This window comes from Pan paniscus, chromosome X (genome assembly GCF_029289425.2).
Source record: "Pan paniscus chromosome X, NHGRI_mPanPan1-v2.0_pri, whole genome shotgun sequence".
Classification (NCBI taxonomy): Eukaryota; Metazoa; Chordata; class Mammalia; order Primates; family Hominidae; genus Pan; species Pan paniscus.
Window position 1 is genome coordinate 54,344,373 of NC_073272.2, and position 20,178 is coordinate 54,364,550.

The 20,178-nt window shown below is 48.9% G+C and overlaps 1 protein-coding gene across 27 annotated transcripts in view; it reads right to left on the reverse strand.

The window, feature by feature from the left end:
- FAM156A (family with sequence similarity 156 member A) overlaps positions 1-20,178 on the reverse strand; it is a 70,112-nt gene that overhangs the window by 18,322 nt on the left and 31,612 nt on the right. For 4 of the 27 annotated variants that reach the window (XM_057301127.1, XM_063601723.1, XM_063601722.1 and 1 more), the window contains exons 2-4: positions 12,670-12,743; positions 11,547-11,639; positions 3,673-5,124 (exon numbers count right to left, since the gene is read on the reverse strand). In XM_057301127.1, the coding sequence (XP_057157110.1) occupies positions 4,366-5,007 (642 nt within the window). In that variant the 5' untranslated portion in view covers positions 5,008-5,124; positions 11,547-11,639; positions 12,670-12,743 and the 3' untranslated portion in view covers positions 3,673-4,365. Of the gene's footprint in view, positions 1-3,013; positions 3,093-3,394; positions 5,125-7,784; positions 10,650-11,546; positions 11,640-12,669; positions 18,988-20,178 lie in introns of those variants that run through there. The other 23 variants (XM_057301131.1, XM_063601724.1, XM_055106548.2 and 20 more) reach the window with 21 other exon arrangements.

A 20,178-nucleotide genomic window follows, 5' to 3' on the forward strand; every position in this document is an offset into this window, starting at 1 on the left:
TATTCTTCTGCTGTCTCTGGCACTATTATTATTATTATTATTTTATTATTGTTTTTGAGACAAGTCTTGCTCTGTCACCCAGGCTGGAGTGCAGTGGTGCGCTCTGGGCTCACTGCAACTTCTGCCTCCCAGGTTCATGCAATTCTCCTGCCTCCGCCTCCCGAGTAGCTGGGAATACAGGTGCCCACCAGTATACTCAGCTAATTTTTGTATTTTTAGCAGAGTTGGGGTTTCACCATGTTGGCCAGGCTGGTCACAAACTCCTGACCTCAGGTGGTACGCCCACCTCAGACTCCCAACATGTTGGGATTATAGGCGTGAGCCGCCACGCCCAGCCTCTATCTGCCTTTAGTAGCAGGGTAATACAATTTTCAAAGGATAAGTTGGGAAATGTTCCCTCCTCTATAGTCTAAAAGAATCTGTGAAGGGTTGGCATTATGTATTTTGTAAATGTTGGATAGCCTTCACCAATGAGGCAGTGGAGCCTAGACTGTCCCTAGTGGGAAGATTTTTAATGTAGTCTTTCTATTTCCTTACATTCTCCGGGTCTACTCAGATGTCCCATGTGATCACTGCATTTGCACCTTTCTCTGTCCCAATCCTCTCTCGCCTGCTGGTGCCTTTGGTTTGGTCTCTACTCTAGAATGTCGCATGCTGGACACCTGTGGACATCACAGGACTGCAGATCCTAGTCTGTAACTTGGGATAGTATGGTGTCTCAGGCATGACCCCCAAGTCCCATCCACCCCCCATACACAGGTACAGGGACAAAGACCTGGAGGTGAGGATGTGGAGGGTGTGCCGAGTGCCTCAGTTACCTCCACCCACCCACCTTCCATGTCTGTTCCTGGAGACCCTGTGGCACTGTGCATCTGTGACCTCCCTGAGCAAGCCCCTGATGCCTGCTTTTTCCAACTGAGATCCTTCTCACTCCTTTCATCTCCTGAGACTGGGACCACATGGGATCAACCACCTGTTCTCTGACACAACGATGCGTATCTGCTAGCATTTCAATATTTGTGTTCCCTCCAAAACTCACAGTGAAATGAATCCCCACTGCAACAGTGTTGGGAGGTGTGGAATAACAGCAGGTGTTTAGGCCATCACGGCAGAGCCCTCGTGAATGAATGCTGCTATGAAAAGAGCTTGCAGAAGTGGGTTTGCTCTCTCTTTTCCTCTTCTGCTATGTGAGGACATAACATTCTCCCCGGCTTGTCCTTCCACCTTTTGCCACGTGAGGAAATACCAGGAAGACTCTTGCCAGATACCAGATACTGGTACCTTTGTTTTGGACTTCTCAGCATCCAGGGTCGCGAGAAATAAATTTGTTTCCATTACAAATTGCCAGCTGTCTTGGTCCATTTTGCTTTGCTATAACAGAATACCTGAGACTCAGTAATTTCTAAAGAAAATGGGAGGCCAGGCACGGTGGCTCATGCCTGTTAATCCCAGCATTCTGGGAGGCCAAGGTAGGAGGAACACCTTCAGGCCTGAAGTTCGAGATCTGCCTGGGCAACACGGCCAGACGCTATCTCTACAAAACATTTAAAAATCAGCCTGGCATGGCAGTACATCCTTGAGCTACTTGGGAGGCTCAGGTGGGAGGATCCCACCTGAGTTCAAGGCTGTAGTGAGCCATGATCGTGCCACTCCACTCTCGTCGGCAACAGAGCATCACCCGGTCTCTTAAAAAAAATTAAAATAAATAAATCTTTTAAAAAGAAAAAGTTGGTTTATCTGGCTCACAATTCTGGTGGCTGAAACATTCATTTTTGGGCAACTGCATCTGGTGAGGGCCTCGGGCTGCTTCAACTCATGGTGGAAAGTGGAAGGGGAGCCGGCGTGTGCAACGAGATCACATGGAAAGAAGGAAGGGAGAGAGAATCGAGGGAGGCCAGAATCTTGTGAACAATCCACTCTCCTGCGAACTAATCCATACCTGTGAGAGTAAGAACTCAGCCCAGCAGGATGGCATCACAGGACACTGACTCATTCATGAGGGATCCCCACCACGACCCAAACACCTCCCACTAGGACCCACCTCCCAACACTGCAGCACTGAGGATTCAACTTCAACCTGACTCTTGGTGGGGATAAACACACCATATCCAGTCCAGAGCACCCAACCTGTTGTATTTCATGATATAGTGGAAGGACACAGACTAAGATGGGGTCGGATCTCTCTCCCTGATGAATCGCTCAATCCCCCGGAGCGGGGCTACCTCTGCAACTCCTCCTCACCTCCCCACCACGACAGTCGACGTAGCCCAGAAGGGAGACAGGCAAGGTGAGAAAATGGAAACCCTGATGATTGCTGAAATGATGACTGTCACTGGCAGCACGGACCCGGTGTGCTTGCTGGGCTGACTGAGAAGGTCCGCAGAGAGCATCTGAGTGGTTGGGGAGTGAGACAAAGGCATGCATCTCTGGCCACCACTTTAGGACCTGCACAAACTCTCCACAAGGTGGGGATGATTGTACCTGGCCCACGGCACTGTGTGGAGGATTCAGCAATGGATCTCACCAAGACTTGGTGCTACCAGCTATGAAATGAGCACCAAAGCCCGGCTCTAGGCACTTCACCCACAGCCTTCACAGAGGTGAACTGCTGAAGGGGGGCCAGCTCCGATCCCAGCCTACCTAGGTTCGGGTGCTAGTTCTACCTCTTACTGCCTGTGCCACCGTGGGCTAGTTCCCTAACTTCTCTGGTGTTCTGCTTTCGAAATTCATAAAGCGGAACTGAAAATGTTGCTAGAGGATGGGTGTGTGGGAGTGGAGGAAGGCAGCTGACATATGGAAATGGGGAAAATACCATCAGAACCCTAGGAAACATCAGCCAAAGGGCAACGCCTCGAACCCCTTTGAAACCCTCCCGGATTCACTGGTCTCCATTTAGGCCTTTGTGTTTCAAGAAGGAATAGCCCTGCTTTTTTTTCCCTTCTCCCCTGGAGCTAGGTCAGTTCAACTGTCGACTCTCTCATGAGATCTCAGCATCAGAATCCAAGACACTTACCTGTTTTCAAGCCACTTCTGTCGGCAGGAGATGTGTAGACTTTTGCAGCAAGACAGCTCTGGGGACTACCTAAAACAGACTGACACAAAGCAGAATTTGTTTTCAGTTCAGAGGAGTCACATGGGTACTGGCTGGGTTCACATCTCAGGATTCTGCAGAGGTTAAAAAAAAAGGTAGATTTAGTCATTTGTGCCTCCTGAAATTAAAAGACACACATGTCTAAATCCCAATAAGATGTTGGAAGAACCCAAGGATGCTCTGGTTCTCACAAAGCAGGTGCAAACTGCTGCTCAGTTTCACCCACCCGGGCCCACCACACAACAAGCAATGGCGCCGCAGCCCCTAAGCCAGGGCACCAGCACCAACACGCAGGGCTCTCACCGTGGGCGGCGGACTCTGCTTCCACGTCTCCTGTGCACAGGAAGCCTCTCTTCAAAGCCATGGCCCTGCCTCGCCGGTCTCGATGCTGGTCCCGCTGCAGGGCTCAAACAGTGACTGGGCTGTGTTCTCTGGTGCCCTCCCTCCCCCGTTCCCAGTCTCCACAGCACAGAGCTTCCCTCAATAAACCCGGATACCCTGCTGGGAGATTTCAAGGTAACCAGCTCAGATCTAATGAGAAACAAACCAATACTGAGGAACAAACCTGAATTCTACACCCATTTTCCATTCCTACATATATTTATTTGGTATTGATGATGAGGAACCCCGTCAAAAATTCCTGTAAGGGAGACTACTACTCGACTGTTAGGGGTATTGCAACATTTACATACATGTAGCTTATCACATACGTAAACATTTACACAAATAGTACAGCGGTGAACCACCAAGTTCTCACTCCACATTCCTTTCCCACACTGCGTTTACCTGCCCATTCTTGAAACTGGATCTCAGGGCAGCACACTGCATTTCAACAGGCCTAGTGCTGCTTCTCAGAGGCAGTCAACTCAATGGTGCAAAAGCACAGGACAGCGACAAGGCATTCACACTACACAGACATGTGATCTCTTACTGACAGCAGGAAGGGAAGAGAGATGGAGATCCCGGGTGGGAAAGCGACAACATGCATCACAGGAGCCATGTGAGATGCGGCGAGTACCGCTGGTACGCAGCGTCCCTTGCCAAGGAATGCCTCACAGCCATCCGAGAATGACAGGCACGAAACATGAGGACCTTCCTCGGGTCGGTCAAGCATCATGCTGGGAGGATTCCCACGTGTCCCGGTACACAGGTCCTGGCACTCATCCGACCACAGCTTGCTGTTTGGTCCCCAAAATGGGCCCACACCCAGGCGCTGCCAACACGGCGGCTCCGCCTGAGCCCCTTCGGGTCTCCATCCCATGGGGGTGCACGTCTCAGTTTTCCTCTAACCACTGCTTGAGCAGCCTCTGAAACATTATTTTGCTCTCCTGCTGCCTCTCTCGCTGGCGCTTCTCCTCTGTCTCCTGTGGCTGGAGTGCCGCTTCAGGCAGAGGCCCGGGCTGGTTGGTGCCTAGGCTGAGAGTCAAGCCACTGAGGCCCTGCACCAGCGTCTCCCAGGAGGAGGGATGTGGGGCCCTGTTACTCTCCCCAGGGATCCCAGAAAGATTCGGCCTGCGGCTCTGGCAGTATCGACATTCACATCGGAATCGATTCTGACTTCTGTCACCTAACGGGGAGATTCTGGCTTCCCTCCCAACAGCATAGGGGGCCATGTGATCGCGGTGTCTCCTCCTCACATGCCGCAGGAATGCTTTCTTCCTCTGAAGGAACTCCAGCCTCTCCCACCGCCGCTCTTCCAGGGTCTTCTCCTCTCTGTACCGCTGGCGGAGCAGCCCCTCTGGGAGAGGCACGGCCTGGCTGGGGCCAGGACCGGGGCTCAGGTTACTGAGGCCCATCATCGGCTGTTCTGAGTACGAAGGCTGAGAGGGCGCTGGACCTTCCTGGGAAGTCTCTGCAGCTGTCATCGGGGAAGATTTGGAAGGCGATGCTGGATTCCGTTTCTGGAGTGGATCCATGGAGGTCTGGTCCCAGCTGGAAGCTCCGCCAGGCCCTCGGGTCCAGAAAAGGAGGTGAAGCTGGAGGTTCTCAGACACCAAGAAGGTGGCGAGGAATGTGTGCGGGCAGAACCCAGACTGCAACGCAAGGTGATAAGACAAGAAGACACAGAATTATTCATCTTACTCAACCTCTCTGTCCCTCCACTTCCTGTGTGTAGAATGGGGATTATAGAGAGACCCTGTCCTAGGCTTCTTCTGAGGATGACGTGAGATCATACATCTCACCAGCTTAGAATATTAATGCCATCTAATAAAGGATTTAGAAATGATACCAATTAATGCATCCACGTGACACGGGGTGCAAAAGGATGCAATGCAGTTCGACGATGTCAATTCCCTGCTGACATTTTCCAACCCCTTCCCAAGCATCATTTGTAGAATAATCAATGTGTGACTCACAGGTGCTCTGCCCATGAGCGTTCATTTTCATCCACTCACAAGGGAGACTTTTACTCAACTGTAAGCGTTTGCACCATGGGGACACACCCTTTTGTATGTTCGCCTTCCTGACCACTGGGTTTGCATCTAGTCGAAAAGGCTGCTCATGCCTATGGAAATCGTTTCCAAATTCCTAGTGTGGATAAGAATTTATTTTGCTAAACAACAGAAGCATAAACCCCCAGGAGACTTCAAACAGAAAAACACATAGATGAATTCAATTAATCCAGAAAAAAAAAAAAAGCTGGTTCTTTGAAGTGATCAATGAAATTGATACACCCGTGGCAGGACTGGCTGGGAAAAAAGAGGGCAAAGAAACAAGTTACCAATATCAGGAATGCAAGAAGAGATTTCACTCCAGACCCAGAAAACATAAAAGGGTCAATATGGTAAGAATACACGCAACTCTACAGATTCACATTCCACAGGTCAGAGGAAATGTAGCACATACTTGAAAACCACAAGCTACGGAAACTCACACAGGATGGATTTCAAACACTGAACTGTGTGCACAGTCCTATATGTTTTAAAGAAGTTGAATTCACAGGCAAACACATTTGCAAAAAGATCTCTGGGCCAAGACAGTTTCACTGGCCAAGTCTACCAAACGTTTAATGAAGAAATATCACCAACTTACACAACTTCTTCTAGGAAACAAAGCAGAGGGAATGCGCCCCACTGATTTTATGAGGCCAGCACCGCAGGGATACCAAGAAAAGGACAGACCAGTATTCTTTCCTAGTACAGGCACCAAAGTATTCAACAAAACCTAGCAGTTTGAATTGAGCAATATGTGAGAAGAATAATAAGCCACGATCAAGTGGGTTTTATAGCGGGAATGCAAGGGTTGTTCTTCCCACACCTGAAAATCAATCAATGTAACCCACAGATTGAGAGATCAGATGAAGAACAAAAATGACAGGATCACATCAAGCTATGCAGAAAAACCCTTTGATAAGATTCAAAGTCCACTGGTGATATAAAAGCTCTAGCACACTAGGAACACAAGACAACTTCCTCAACCTGAAAAAGGGCGTGTACAGTCAAACCTACAACTAACAAGCCACTTAATGGTCAACGACTGGATGCTTTCTGCCTAAGGATGCGAACCAGGCAAGGACGTCCACTCTCACCACAGCTATTCAACGTCACGCTGAGGCCCAGTCAGTGCTATAATGCCAGAAGAATCACGGCACACACCGGAGAAAGCAAGAAACCAAAGTACTCCTTTTCATGGGTCCTGTGATCGTCTACATGAAACAACCAATGTATCTCCCCCAGACTCTCAGAGCTAATAAGAGCTTAGTGCTCATTAATGAGAGCTTAGCAGCGATACAGGAGAGAAACTCAACACACGGAAAACAATCCTATGCGTAACTGGAAACCTAAATTTAAGAAATAATACTGTTTTACAAAAGCTACAAACACAATGCAATGGTTATGTATAAAGCTAAAATACGTGGATGGGGTCTGTATGCCCATAACTATTAAACGGTAATGAAAAAATCAAAGAAGATTTAGTTAAATGGAGAGAAACAATGTGTTCCCATATTTAAAGACCCAAAAAAGTTAACAGTCCATTGTCCCCAACTTGATCTGTAGAATGAATGCAGTGCCTGCCAATCAGAATCCTTGAGGGACATTTGCATGCATAAACAAGCAGATTCTACAATTCACGTGGAATATCTGATGTTTCAAAAAGCAGAAGGTATTTTAGAGAGATGATATTATCAGATTTTCAGATTTGCTCTAAAGCTGTAATAATCGAGATTGCTGGCTTACAGGGGTAGACGAGTAGATCCATGGAATAAAATAGAGTCCATGAATCCATCCATAGAAATGTGTCCAATGAGTTTTGACATGGGTGTGAGAGGGAATCCAATGGAGAAGGGATAAGCTTTTCAATACATGAGGTGGCCTATCCTTACGCAAAAAGATGCACCTCAACCTCAACCTTTACACGCAATTAAGGAAAAAGGGTTCAGAGACCTACACGCCAAAGTTCAATACTATGACTTTTGGTAGAAACCGTAGGAGGACATCTTTGTGAGGGGAGGCTAGGACATGACCTGAGATGCATGATCCATGGAAAGGAAAGATGGATGGATAGGAGTTTGGCAAAATTTAAAACTCTGGCTCTGGCCGGGCGTGGTGGCTCCTGCCTGTAATCCCAACACTTCGGGAGGCCAAGGTGGGCAGATCACTAGAGTTCAGTTGTTCGAGACCAGCCTGGCCAACATGGTGAAACCCTGTCTCTACCAAAAAATACAAAAATTACCTGGCATGGTGGCACATACCTGTAGTCCCCAGCTACTGGGGAGGCTGAGGCAGGAGAATTGCTCGACCCAGGAGGCAGAGGCTGCAGTGAGCCGAGATCGAGCCACTGCCCTCCAGTCTGGGCGACATAGCGAGCCCCTGTCTCTAAATAAATAAATAGAACAGAATAGAATAGGATAGAATAGAATAGAATAGGATACGATACGATACGATACGATACGATACGATACGATACGATACGATGATATGATACAATACAATACAATACAACACAATACAACACAATACAATACAACACAACTTTGGCTGTGTAAGAGCCAGTGTGTTCAGAGAATGAAAATCAAAGCTGCACCACTAGGAGGAAATGTTTGAGAATCACCAACCTGACAGATCTTATATCCAAAATACATGGTGCGTTTTCAAAACTCCACAATAAGAAAATCAACACCCCAACTAGAAAATGGGGGAAAGACTTGAATGGGAGCGCAAGAAACCATATTTAACATCATTCAGCATTAGGGGAATGCAAATTAACACCATGGAGACTGGCAAGGCCAAGCAAGAACATGTTGGGTGACTGGAACTCTCACACTTTGCAGCTGGGAGGGCGAAATAGCACAGCAACTTTGAGAAGCAGTTTGGCAGTTTCTTGTAAGTCAAACAGATGTTTACCATAGGACCCAGCCATCCCACTCCTGGGTATCTACCCTAGAGAAATGAAAACTTAGGTTCACAAAAAAGCCCACACTGAATTGTAAAAGCAGCTCGATGCGAAACTGCCCCACACTGGACAGAGGAAAATGTCATTCAGTAGAAGGATGGCTGAACACCTGTGGTCTTCCACACCGTGAAACTGCCTTCATGAAAAAACAACAGCCTGTGACAGAGGCATCTGACACTCATCCGAGATGTTCATCGGGCCAAAAGAAGGAAGCCCGCCTCACAAGGCCACAAACTGTATGGTGTCATTGACATAACACTCTCCCCAAGACAAAACTAGAGGGAAGGAAACAGATCACTTTACACCAGGGATGATGGATGAAGAAGAGGTAACCGCAATGGTGCGGCAGTTCCAGGGAGTGTCTTGGGGTGATGGGACTGTTCTGGATCCCGACTGTGGTGGTGGTGACAAGAATGTATGCCCGTGTCAAAGCTCACAGAACTGTACTCCTGAGGGAAAAAAGTCAATCTTGCTGTAGGTTAAGTGGAAAAACCCAATGGCATATTTTGCGATAAGGGTATCTCTCTGTATTGTTTTGATAAATACATCTTGGATGAGTGCAACCAAAAATTGACATTAAATGCTAAATGGAAACTTTAGATCAGCCTCCCAGGCTCTATTCTTTTGACAAACGTGGAAACCAAGAATTCACTAGTTTTCTTCAGAGGATACTGGTCCTCTGAATGTTTATTCACCAAATCGTGGCTATCAGCACACACTGGGGCAAGAAAGACAGAACCGTATCAGGAACAGTTTGAATATGTACTGAACACAAACATATATAAACACACACACACACATCCCAGAAAGAGTTCTTAACTTTTCAGAAATTGCAATCTATCTTTCCTACGAGTTAGTTCCCTGACATCCTTTGGGCCACCACTATCTGACACAAACAGTTAATGTGTGAAACGTTTGGAAAATGATCTTAACCCAATTATCTCCCAGCCAATTCTCATGTGTCACAAGGACTCTCTCAGGATCTATTTCTACATGTAGAAAGCCAATTCTCAGAGAGAGAAAAGACCTTACGACCCCCACGCCCCACGTTTCTTTTGTTGTTTTGTTTGTTTGTTTGAGGCAGGGACTCGCTCTGTTACCTAGTCTGGTGTGCAGTGGCAAAACCTCGGCTCATTGAAACCTCTGCTTCCTGGGCTCAAGGGATCCTCCAGTCTCAGACGCCTGAGCAGCTTGCACTACAGGCGTGAGCCACCATGCCCGGCTAATTTTTGTATTTTTTGTAGAGACGGGGTTTTGCCATGTTGCCTAGGCTGGTCTGGAACTCCTGAGCTCCACATGATCTGCATGCCTCAGCCTCCCAGAGTGCTGGGATTATAGGCGTGAGCCACTGTTCCCAGCCAGAAACACTTTTATGAGAAGAAATGTGAGCCGGGTGTGGTGGCTCATGCCTGCAATCCCAGCACTTTGGAAGGCCGAGGCAAGCAGATCACCTGAGGTCAGGGGTTTGAGACCAGCCTGGCCAACATGGCGAAACGCCATCTCTACGGAAAATACAAAAAAATTAGCTGGGTGTGGTGGTGGGCACCTGTAATCCCAGGTAATAGAGAGGTTGAGGCAGGAGAATCACTTGAACCCAGGAGGCGGAGGTTGCAGTAAGCCGAGATTGCACCACTGCACTCCAGTCTGGGCAACGGAGCAAGACTCTGTCTCAAAAAAAAAAGAAAAAAAAGAAATAGGAAGATTCTGGAGACATCAACTGACAACTGGCCTGCATAGTCATCGCTCTCTTTTCTCTCTTTCTCCCTCCAGCAATTTTGTGAAATGAAACATTTTACCGTCCTATGTGTAGGTTCATCCAGAGATTCTCAAACCACACCCATGGAGTTGCTCATGATCCCTGACAGAGGCATTAAGGACAGTGAGGCCTAGAGAAGTCCGTTGTGTGTGCGGAGGGGAGCAGCTGCAGCAATACATGTGACTTCCCTACCTTCATCATCTCACCAATGTCATTTCTTCAACAGGCACTTGCCCCCAGGTAAAAGACCTTGTATCAAAAATCTCTGCATGAAACACCACAGCCTCAAGTTTCCTGCATCATGTCATGCAGCTACCGAAGAGAGAGAAGGACTACTGGAGACAGGGAACCCAGACAGTTCACCGGTCAGACCTTCAGCATGAGAGGTGGTGTCTCTGGGTACCAATCCCTCACTGTGATGGTTTTATCGGTCAACTCGGCCAGGCTTGGTGCCTGGTCCCTTTTGGTCAAATGCTACTCTAGTTGTTGCTGGGAAGGTATTTGTGGACATGATTAACATTTACAATCACGCTAGGCACAGTGGCTCACGCCTGTAATCCCTGCTTCGGGAGGCTGAGGCGGGTGGATCACTTGAGGTCAGCAGTTCGAGAGCAGCCTGGCCACCGGGGTGAAACCCCATCTCTACTAAAAATAAAAATTAGCCGGGTATAGTGATGGGTGCCTGTAGTTTGGGACTGCCATGGCCCTTGGCAAGACTTTCACCTCTCATTCACCCTGCATGACTCAGCTGAGATAGCACTTCTCCCAGGAAGCCTTCTCCAAGCTCCTAAAACGCCCTGTATTTCCCCTGTCCCAGCCCCAATCCCACTCAGCTGTCAACAGATGGTTATTTCTCTGTCAACCCACTAGCCCAGGAGCTGACAGAGGCCAGGGACTTTGTCTTGTTCACCCATCACAGAGCCTTGAGCCCAGTGGACATTCACAAATATCTATCAAATGAAACAAGAAGGATGTGGGGCCCGTGATAAACATCTCACTGAGAATGTCAAGTCAACCCTGCAGAATCCATATTTTCCCACGTTGCAAAGGCAGAAATTCCTGCATGGAGAGGTCAAGTAACTTCCCTCAGATCACACAACCACTCAGGGACAGAATTCCCTCCCAGGTCTCCCTGACTGCAGATGAACACACCCCTGGTGGCATTGCCTCTCTGGGTGTTCAGCCTCCCCTGATACCTAAGCGAGAAAGTAATCCTGAGGGAAGAGTTCAGACAGCAGAGTCCTAGGGGCTGACCCGCATGTCCACAGCTGCCCGGGGATCGGGTGCAATGCTGCGAATCCTTACCGTCACTTCCTCCTGGCCAGTTCTGTTCCCATGCCAGAAATGCCGCACCAAACGCACCTCTCACACTCCCCACTCTCATTCGCTTCAATTCTCCTGTGCGGAAGGAGAAAGAGGACAGCTAAGCAAGTGAATCCAGACTACACCCTGCAGATGAGCGCCAGGAAGAGCTTTGTGTTTCTTTTCAAAATTAAGCCAGTCCCATGTGATGCTTTTTTCAATCTTCCACAATAATATGAGATAATAAAATGCATTTATTTCAGTTTAAAGATACAGATTTCATTTAATAATCCCAATTAAATATGGACTTTTTTTTTTTTTTTTTTTGAGACAGTCTCACTGTGTCGCCCAGGCTGGAGTGCAGTGGCATGATCTCAGCTCACTGCAACCTCCGTCTCCTGGTTTAAAGCAATTCTCCTGCCTCAGCCTCCGGAGTAGCTGGGATTACAAGCACCCGCCACCACACCCGGCTCACATTTGTATTTTTAGTAGAGACAGGGTTTCACCACGGTGGCCAGGCTGGCCGCGAACTCCTGACCTTGTGATCTGCCCACGTCGGCTTCCCAAAGTGCTGAGATTACAGGCGTGAGCCACCACGCCCGGCCACATGGACTTTTTTCTAGAAGTGGCAAAATCCTACAGCAAAATGTCTAAGGTCTGTGCAAGTTCTCTGGGTGCTGAAAACCGTGCTCCTAGTCTTGTGCCATGTCATGGCAAAGGAATCTAACTCCTAGCCACGCAACGCCACACAGATTGAGGAAAGAGTCTGTCCTACACATGACTTGCAGATGTTCTACATTTTTGATGCCTACACAGATCATCTCTATCCTACTGGGTCTGGAGCGGAAGAGATACAATTTTTAGCAGCTTTGTAACAAAAGAACAGGTAGTCAGTAAAGCCAGCAATGCCCACTTTCAAGAAAGAAAGAAGAAAATGAAGACAGCAGTGAAGCGTGGTGCTGGCATCAGGGGTCTCCCAGCAGGTGAGTACACAGAAAAGCAGCGGGAGTACAACCGGGAGTCCAGGGAGGGGAACAGGGGAGGGACCAAGAAGAGTGGCCAGAGCAGCAAGAGGAAGACAAGGAGCAAGTCCGCTCTGGCGAGAATGGAGCTTGCCTAGACTCACCCAAGGCAGTCAGGTCGCTGGGTTCACAAGGTCGATGCTGTGGGTGTAGGCCGAGTGACTGCTACACCTTTCACCTACAAAAGAAAATAACCTCACTGGCCAGGTCACATTCCTCCAGGTATTTACTGAGGGCCCACTCCATTCAGCGGTGCCTTCGGTGAATTATCCAATGCAGCCCCATCCCAAGGACGTGTCTTAATCTGAGGAATAAAATATTGTCCAAGGAGCCAGGAATGGTGGCTCACGCCTCTAATCCAAGCACTTTGGGAGGCTGAGGTGGGAGGACTGCTTCAGCCCAGGAGTTTGAGGCCAGCCTGAGCAACAGGGCAAGACCACCATCTCAACAAAAAACTTAAAAAATTAGCCAGGCATGATGCTGCACAGCTATGGTCCCAGCTACTGGGGAGGCTGAGGTGGGACGATCACTTGAACTCAGGAGGTTGAGGCCAGTGCAGTCCAACCTGGGTGACAGGGTGAGTCCATCTGAAATCACAAAACAAAACAAAAAGACAACTATGGCAGGCATGAGACGGGGGTACTTCTGACACAGAGGAAGTCAAAATCACCATAGCCCAGGTGGTCAGGAACAGCTTCTCCCAGGGCATGCTATGATATATATTCTCATCCCCAGTTGCAGATGAGGTAACAGGATCAGAGAGGTTAAGCAACTCACTCAAGGTCACACATCTAGGGAGTGGTGGTGACCATTTCTCACTGAGGTCTGCTGAAATACAAAAGTCACTCCACCATTTGTGACACCAATCTCTCTTTATATTGTCACCCGTTTTAATTCGCATTCATAGACATATACTTACCTGTGGCTCTCCTTAGTTTCATATTCTCATAAGCGGCTACACACGGTATAGATTTCGTTTTAGCACATCAGGCCTTTCCCTTAAAGAACCTGAATTTCCCGTGCCCGGCACGATTGCCCAGCCCAGAACTGAACACTTATCTCAAATTAATCTTCCAACCACACACCAAGGAAAGAAAATGGATTACTGCCACGTAGAGATTTAATTTGGGTATTTCACGAATTCTGAACTACGATTTGAAATGTAACCACTGTCCAACCAGAAACAGTAAAAACAGTGCTTCCCTATGAAAAGTATTCACAGGACATTTTATTAAATGCCAAAGCATTCCAGGTAAGACACACTGCCCGTTTTATAGGAAGTTGTTGAGATTCTGCTCCTAAGAATACAGTAGTCCTTTCTCTCTCCACTGCTAGTGCCCTGATAAGCTCAGCCAACCAAGGCCATTCGCTTTTCCATTTGCAAGCAAACACACCAAACTACCCTCACACCCACGCACAAATCCAACGCACCCAACGGGTCAGTGAGTAGAGGGAAATGGTATTGGAAATGCAGATGGGAATCTGTGGCTACTCAGAGCACCACATTTCTGATGGCGGAGAGGGCTACCGCCCAGGGTCGCCTGTACTCCAGCAAGGTGGACGGCGGAGAGGCCCTCCTTCTCTAAACATGAGACCCTGCAGTTTGTGCGGCTACTGGACACAAATGGCCTGGACCATTCATTGCGCACGAATGCAGCAATCACACCGCCCATTAAACGCATGTCTAGTCGTATTTCACATTACGACCGTCCCTCTGTCACACGTCGGAGAAAGGGTTTGTCGGACGGTTTGTTTCAATAGGGGCAATGCAGTCCTCCTTGAAAACCCTCCAGTCACTGTCTCCTGCTGTGCGATGGGAGAGGAGGTGGGGAGGGAGGTGATGCCAAGGACACGGTGATTTCTGAACCCGCTGAACACTGATCCTAGCCCAAGTGTAGTCCCGCCGGCTACCAATGCCCGCGGCATCCTCTTTCTCCGCTGAAAAAGGCCACCCCCAAGTAGGGAACGAGAACAACGCCACCCCCAGAGTGCACGACCGCCATTCCCACACCGGGGAGATATGGACGACGTGGAAAATCACCCGCTTCCTTCGAAAGCCCCACTCCCGGCCAGCCCAACCCAGGGATTCGAGTCCCAAGACACCCTGGCCTGTGCTAGGGACAGCCTCGGTCTCGGCCTCTCGCTCTGTCTCTCTGGAAGTCTCTCTCCCACCCCCCCGCTCTCAGTCTCTCCCGCGCGCTCGCTCGCTCTCCGTCTCTCTCGGGCTCTCTCACGCGCGTTCTCGCTCCGGAGCCGGTTCCCACCGTCCAAGCGCCAACGCGGCGCCTCGTTTCCTCTGCCCTGGAAACGCAGCGCCGCCCGCTCGTAATTGAAGGGTTAAGACCATCGAGAGGAGCCGCCCTCCGGCGGGCTAGAGGCGCCGCAGCGCGGAAGGGGGCGTCGGCGAGGATGTGCTCACGTCACAGGGATGCGACGCCGCTGAGAAACTGAACCTTTGATTGGCTGCCGCGGACCGCCGGAGCCGGAAGACGGAGCGGTTGGGTGGCTTCTCGCGACCCACGCCGCTCGGGTGGACTGCGAGGGGAAAAGGCGTGGAGGTCATCCCTTCCGGAGGTGTGCCGCGGCGTTCCCGGAGCGGCTTCTCTGAAGCGTGGCTTGTGGACTGCCGAATGCTTCCGGAGGCCATGGGAAGACACTCCCTGTAGCGGACGTGACTTCCCGGGCGAGGGACGTGGGAACTGGGCTGGAGGGTTGGGAGGCGGCCGACTTCTCCTGTGATTGGCTGGGAGTTTTGAGCTAGGACGCGCCGCTGAGAACCGACACGTGCTGTTTCTTTTTTTTTTTTTTTTTTACTGTTTTTGCATGAATGATAAATGCACCTTGGTAAAGACAGAAACCAAACAATCCAATACATTGAAATTATTCAGGCTACTGCCTTAGGGAGAGCGCCCCAGAAGTGGAAATCACACTGTTGGGGTAACCGGGGGGGGGCGGGGGTGTCTTTTACTTTCATAGGAAGGAGTACACCGGTTTCAGTGGGGAGATTTATGGGGCAGGGTTTTTTTTTTTTTTTTAATCAGCGGAAGTCTCAGCCAGCTGAACAGGGAATGTTTCTCTCTGTGCCTAGCTACTTTTAGGAGGACAGACTTCCCGTCTAAGTGAATCATTTGTGATACCCTACCTTGTTTTAACCTGAGTGACTCTTTCCTAGCAGAGAGAGCCGGACAGACTCCATTTTAGTTTCTTCACTTGCAGCCCCCTTTATCCCCCTTAAGGGAATAACTAGTGCAAGCTGACTCCAAGCACATCCAAGAATACACCTGCTGGTAAGATATTGAGGCAGGCTGTACCAACAGCTCGGGAATGTGCTCGGTGGAAGGTACCTAAAAGCCCCTGCATTTATCTCTTAATCATAGTTTAAGCCCCTGCACCTGGAACTGTTTATTTTTTTGTAACTGCTTCTATAACCAATTTTTTTTTTTTAACTTTTTGCCTATTCTGCTTCTGTAAAATTGCTTCAGCTAAACTCCCCCCTCCCCTGTTTAGACCACGGTATAAAAACAAAACTAGCCCCTTCCTTGGGGCCGAGAGAATTTTGAGCGTTAGCTGCCTGTAGGTCGCCAGCTAATAAAGGTCCCCTTAATTTGTCTCAAAAGTGTGGCGTTTCTCTATAACTCGCTTGGTTACAACACATTCATGAGACAAAAGAACAAGGACTGGTGGTGTCTGCCATCTGGGAGTCACGGCACAGAGTGGGCAGACAGCATCCCTTATCTAAGTCTCATGGAGAATAATTGGTCCTGTGTGGTCAGTGACTTCCCAGAACACGAAAGTGTACAGAGATTTCTTTACCGTGGCGTATTTCAGGAGTCAAGTGACACGCAACAATGTCTGTCCTAGCAGATACATGGATAGTAGATTCCTTTTTAACCCTGGAAGAAGCCGCCTCGTGAACAGCAGTTTATGAAGGAAGGAAACATGAACCATTCTCCCAGAATATTATCATTTCATTTTACAAATGAAGTAACTGAGCCACAAAGAGATTAAGTAACCTCCCCAAAGTCATACAAGAAATAAATGGTGGAGTCTTGATTTAAATCCAGGTGTCTGTGACTTCATCCCCTTCGTGCTGTGCAGCCATACACTGTCATTTCCAAATCCACACATGTGGCTCGATTCTCTCCCTGGATCTACAGATTTCTTCCGCCAACTGACAACCCCACAGGCCCGTTGCACTCACCTCCCATCCAGCATCCTGGGCAGTGGGAGATGGCTTCCCAGAGAAGAGAGTGTTAGAGATCCTGGGTCCCAAACGCCCTACCCAGCCCCTGGAGGGAGAGGTGGGCTTCAAGAGGAAGTTTAGAAGATTTAAAGAGAGTTTATTTGTCTGAGGGACAGGCTGATGGGCTATTACAGCACACACGTGATAATAAACACCTGTTACTTTGAATTTATGTATTTACTTATTTGTTTAGTATTGGCAATACATGCCGAATGGTGGTGATACCCAAAGCAGACAGGTAAAATCAAGCCACTGTATGGGCAAGTCGAGACATTCCCATTTTACCTGGGAAGACCTGACAAGAAAATACCACTCTGCAGTATAAAAGGAGAACATTCTCCTAGACTCAACAAATGAAACTAATTAGTTATTTGTTCTAATTATTCTTATTCTCCTATTACAGATGAGGCACGGTAAGCACAGGGAGGTTAGGTCAGCTCTGCGAAGTCTTCAAGTCATAAGTCGTTGAGTCCCATAGCAAGTACTGCTCAGCATGTCCCAAAGTGAACGCACCCATCCCCACTCTCAGCACGCCTGCCCCTCCTCCTGTGCTGCCTGACTCAGTGACAGGCACCACCCTCTACCGAGCAGCTTGGGCCAAAGATCTTGAAAGCCATCCTTGATTGCTGCCTCTTACCACCCCCACAGTTGACCGAGCCTGGCCAGTTAGACCTCCCAAGTTTTTCTAAGTGAGACCTTGACACTGACTCCTCTCCATCACCACAGGAAGTTCCCTAGTCCAGTCACCCTCATCTCCCTCCTCGATGACCACCAACAATTCATAGCTCATCTTGCTGCCAGTCTTGACCCCTTCCCACGCATTCTGTGTCCCAGTGAGTGGGGCACCTTTCTTGACTGCTAATCTGGTCATGTCAAACCTTTTCAAATTCTACTAGGGCTGCCAGCTGCCCTTAGGATAAAGTCCAGCCTCCTGGATTAGGGGTATCAGGCCCCAGCTACTACCAGGCCTCTCTCTCTCTAGCGTGCACGCTCGCTCTCTCGCTGTCTCTCTCTCGTGTCTGCCGCCTCACAACCGCCCTTCCCTCTGTCTGGCCTGCACTTGCTCCATCAACCGCTGCCTGATTGCTCCTTACCTTCAGCTCTCAAGTGAAGGAGAGCAAATTATACTTTACCTAGGGAGCAACTGGATGAAAAGGCATGCTTAGTGGGTTTGATATTTTTACTGAATAGCACATGATGGAGATTCATGAAAATTCCCCCAATGGGCCAACCAACTGGAATGTCACGTGAGAGTAGGGTTTTTAGGAAAAGTTTACTTGCAAAAATAGGATGCAGGAAGGTAACTTGAGGAAGGTGACAGGTTCATTTGCCTGACTGTAGCAATTATTTCACTGTGTGTGTGTATAACAACATGTTTTATACCTTAAATATATACAATAAAACATAATAATAAAGATACACAACATAGATCTCTCCTTCATTCCTATAGACTCATCATGTGTGAACATGGAGTTTGGAATTGTGGCCCCAGGTTCAGTACCATGAAGTGATGTGGGCTGAGGACCTGCCTCACAGCTGGTTCTTCCTGCCATAGAGTGAACTGTGAGGCTTCGCTTCATTCACTACAGCCTGTTATTTCAGCTCCTAGCATTGCACACCTGAATATGAATGGAAGTGTCTGCTTTGGACATATGGACAATAAAAGAGAAAAGATGGAAATGGCCCTGGTCCTGCCACCATCAGCCCAAGCCCAAACCCTGGCTGGAGGGTAGACTGGACTCCCACTGTCCTGGCACGCTGGCCTGCACACTGATGTGCCTCTAACATGGCCCAGTGTGAATGGCTCTCCCTGGAGCCTGGTTGTTGAGGACCTACTGTGTGCTACTCATGTACAGTGTTGATTTCCCAAAGACCCAGAGAGGTAAGTATCAAACTCCTATCTACAGATAAGGAACCAAGCTGAAAGAGGTCAGGGCACTGAGGCAGAAAAGGCTGGATCTGGGACTCACACGCGGGTTCTGTCAGACTCCAAAGCCAGGCCTCTTTAAACTCACGACAACGTACTTTGCTTATGCTCCCCATGCTGAGCTGCAGATATTATTCTGTGATGGGACAGTCAGCTTGGTCCTAACACGACGTCCCCCTGTGAGATCCAGGCCCCTGGCAGGGCAAAGCCACCCTGAAAAGTTCTAACACAGTCCACAGGAGCTGCCCTGGCGTCCCTTGCCTCACAGCTACCAGTTGAGTTTAGCTTCTGCGCCTCCACCGGGAGGCGCTTTGCCCTATCACAGAGACACTTGCAATCCACCCCCGCCCTAAATTACATCTCCATCAGCCTCACTTTATTTAACAGATAAGAAGAATCTAGAGGCAAACAGAGCAGAGGCAGCGTTAGCGGCTGCAACACAGCTGTGGAGTTGATCAGACTCCAAATGTGGTGTGGAAATCAACAGACTGAGAATGGGAATCTAGTTCCTCTTGTTCTTCGGCTCTCTGGACTGTAAGCTGTGCAGAATCAAAGTGCCTGCCGCACAAACCTCCCCTCTTCTGAAGAGTCTGCCCTGACCCAACCCTTGCACACACACATCCCTCAGGTGAGGGTAGGGTGGTCTCCTGTGTACTCCTAGGGTACCGTGGGTTGAATTCTGCCATGGCTCTCCTTACCCCCCAAGTGTGGGGGTCATCTGCCAGCAAGGATACAGCCGAAACCTCCCCCTGTCCCCAGAGTGTCCGGTCAGCACTTCAGAACAAGTTTATTCAGTTAATAAAGGAATTTCACCCAGAGTACTTGGTCAGTAATGGCTATGATGGTAGCAGCTCTGTGTGCCTTAGAAATGCTCCAGGAGAATCGAGTGAACAGAGGACATCTGTGCAATGAGATTCTCCTCCCCTGGAGTTCGGGAGGAGGGTTGTACCTTTCCTCTTTTCCCTAATTCCAGAACTCCTAGTAAAAGAGGCTACAAAATTATTTGTTTATTTTAGATAGAGACTAGCTCTGTCACCCAGGCTGGAGTACAGTGGCACAATCTCAGCTCACTGCATCCTCCACCTCCTGGGATCAAGTGATTCTTGTGCCTCAGCCACCCAAGTAGCTGGGATTACATTACAGGTGTGCGTCACTGCACCCGGGATTTTTTTTTTTTTTTTTTGGATTTTTAGTAGAAATGGGGCTTCACCATATTGGCCAGGCTGTTCTTGAACTCCTGACCTCAAGTGATCTGCCTGCCTTGCCCTCCCAAAGTCCTGGGATTACAGGCGTGAGCCACCGCACCCTGCCAGAATTTTTAAATATGTCTTGGCCAGTATGTTACTCCATGTGGCCTCCCAGTGGGACTGCAGTGATGGGTTTACCAAAATGTCAGAGTACCCTAGGGCAAGTGCATGTGCGCCTCCCCCAGGGTCTGTAGGG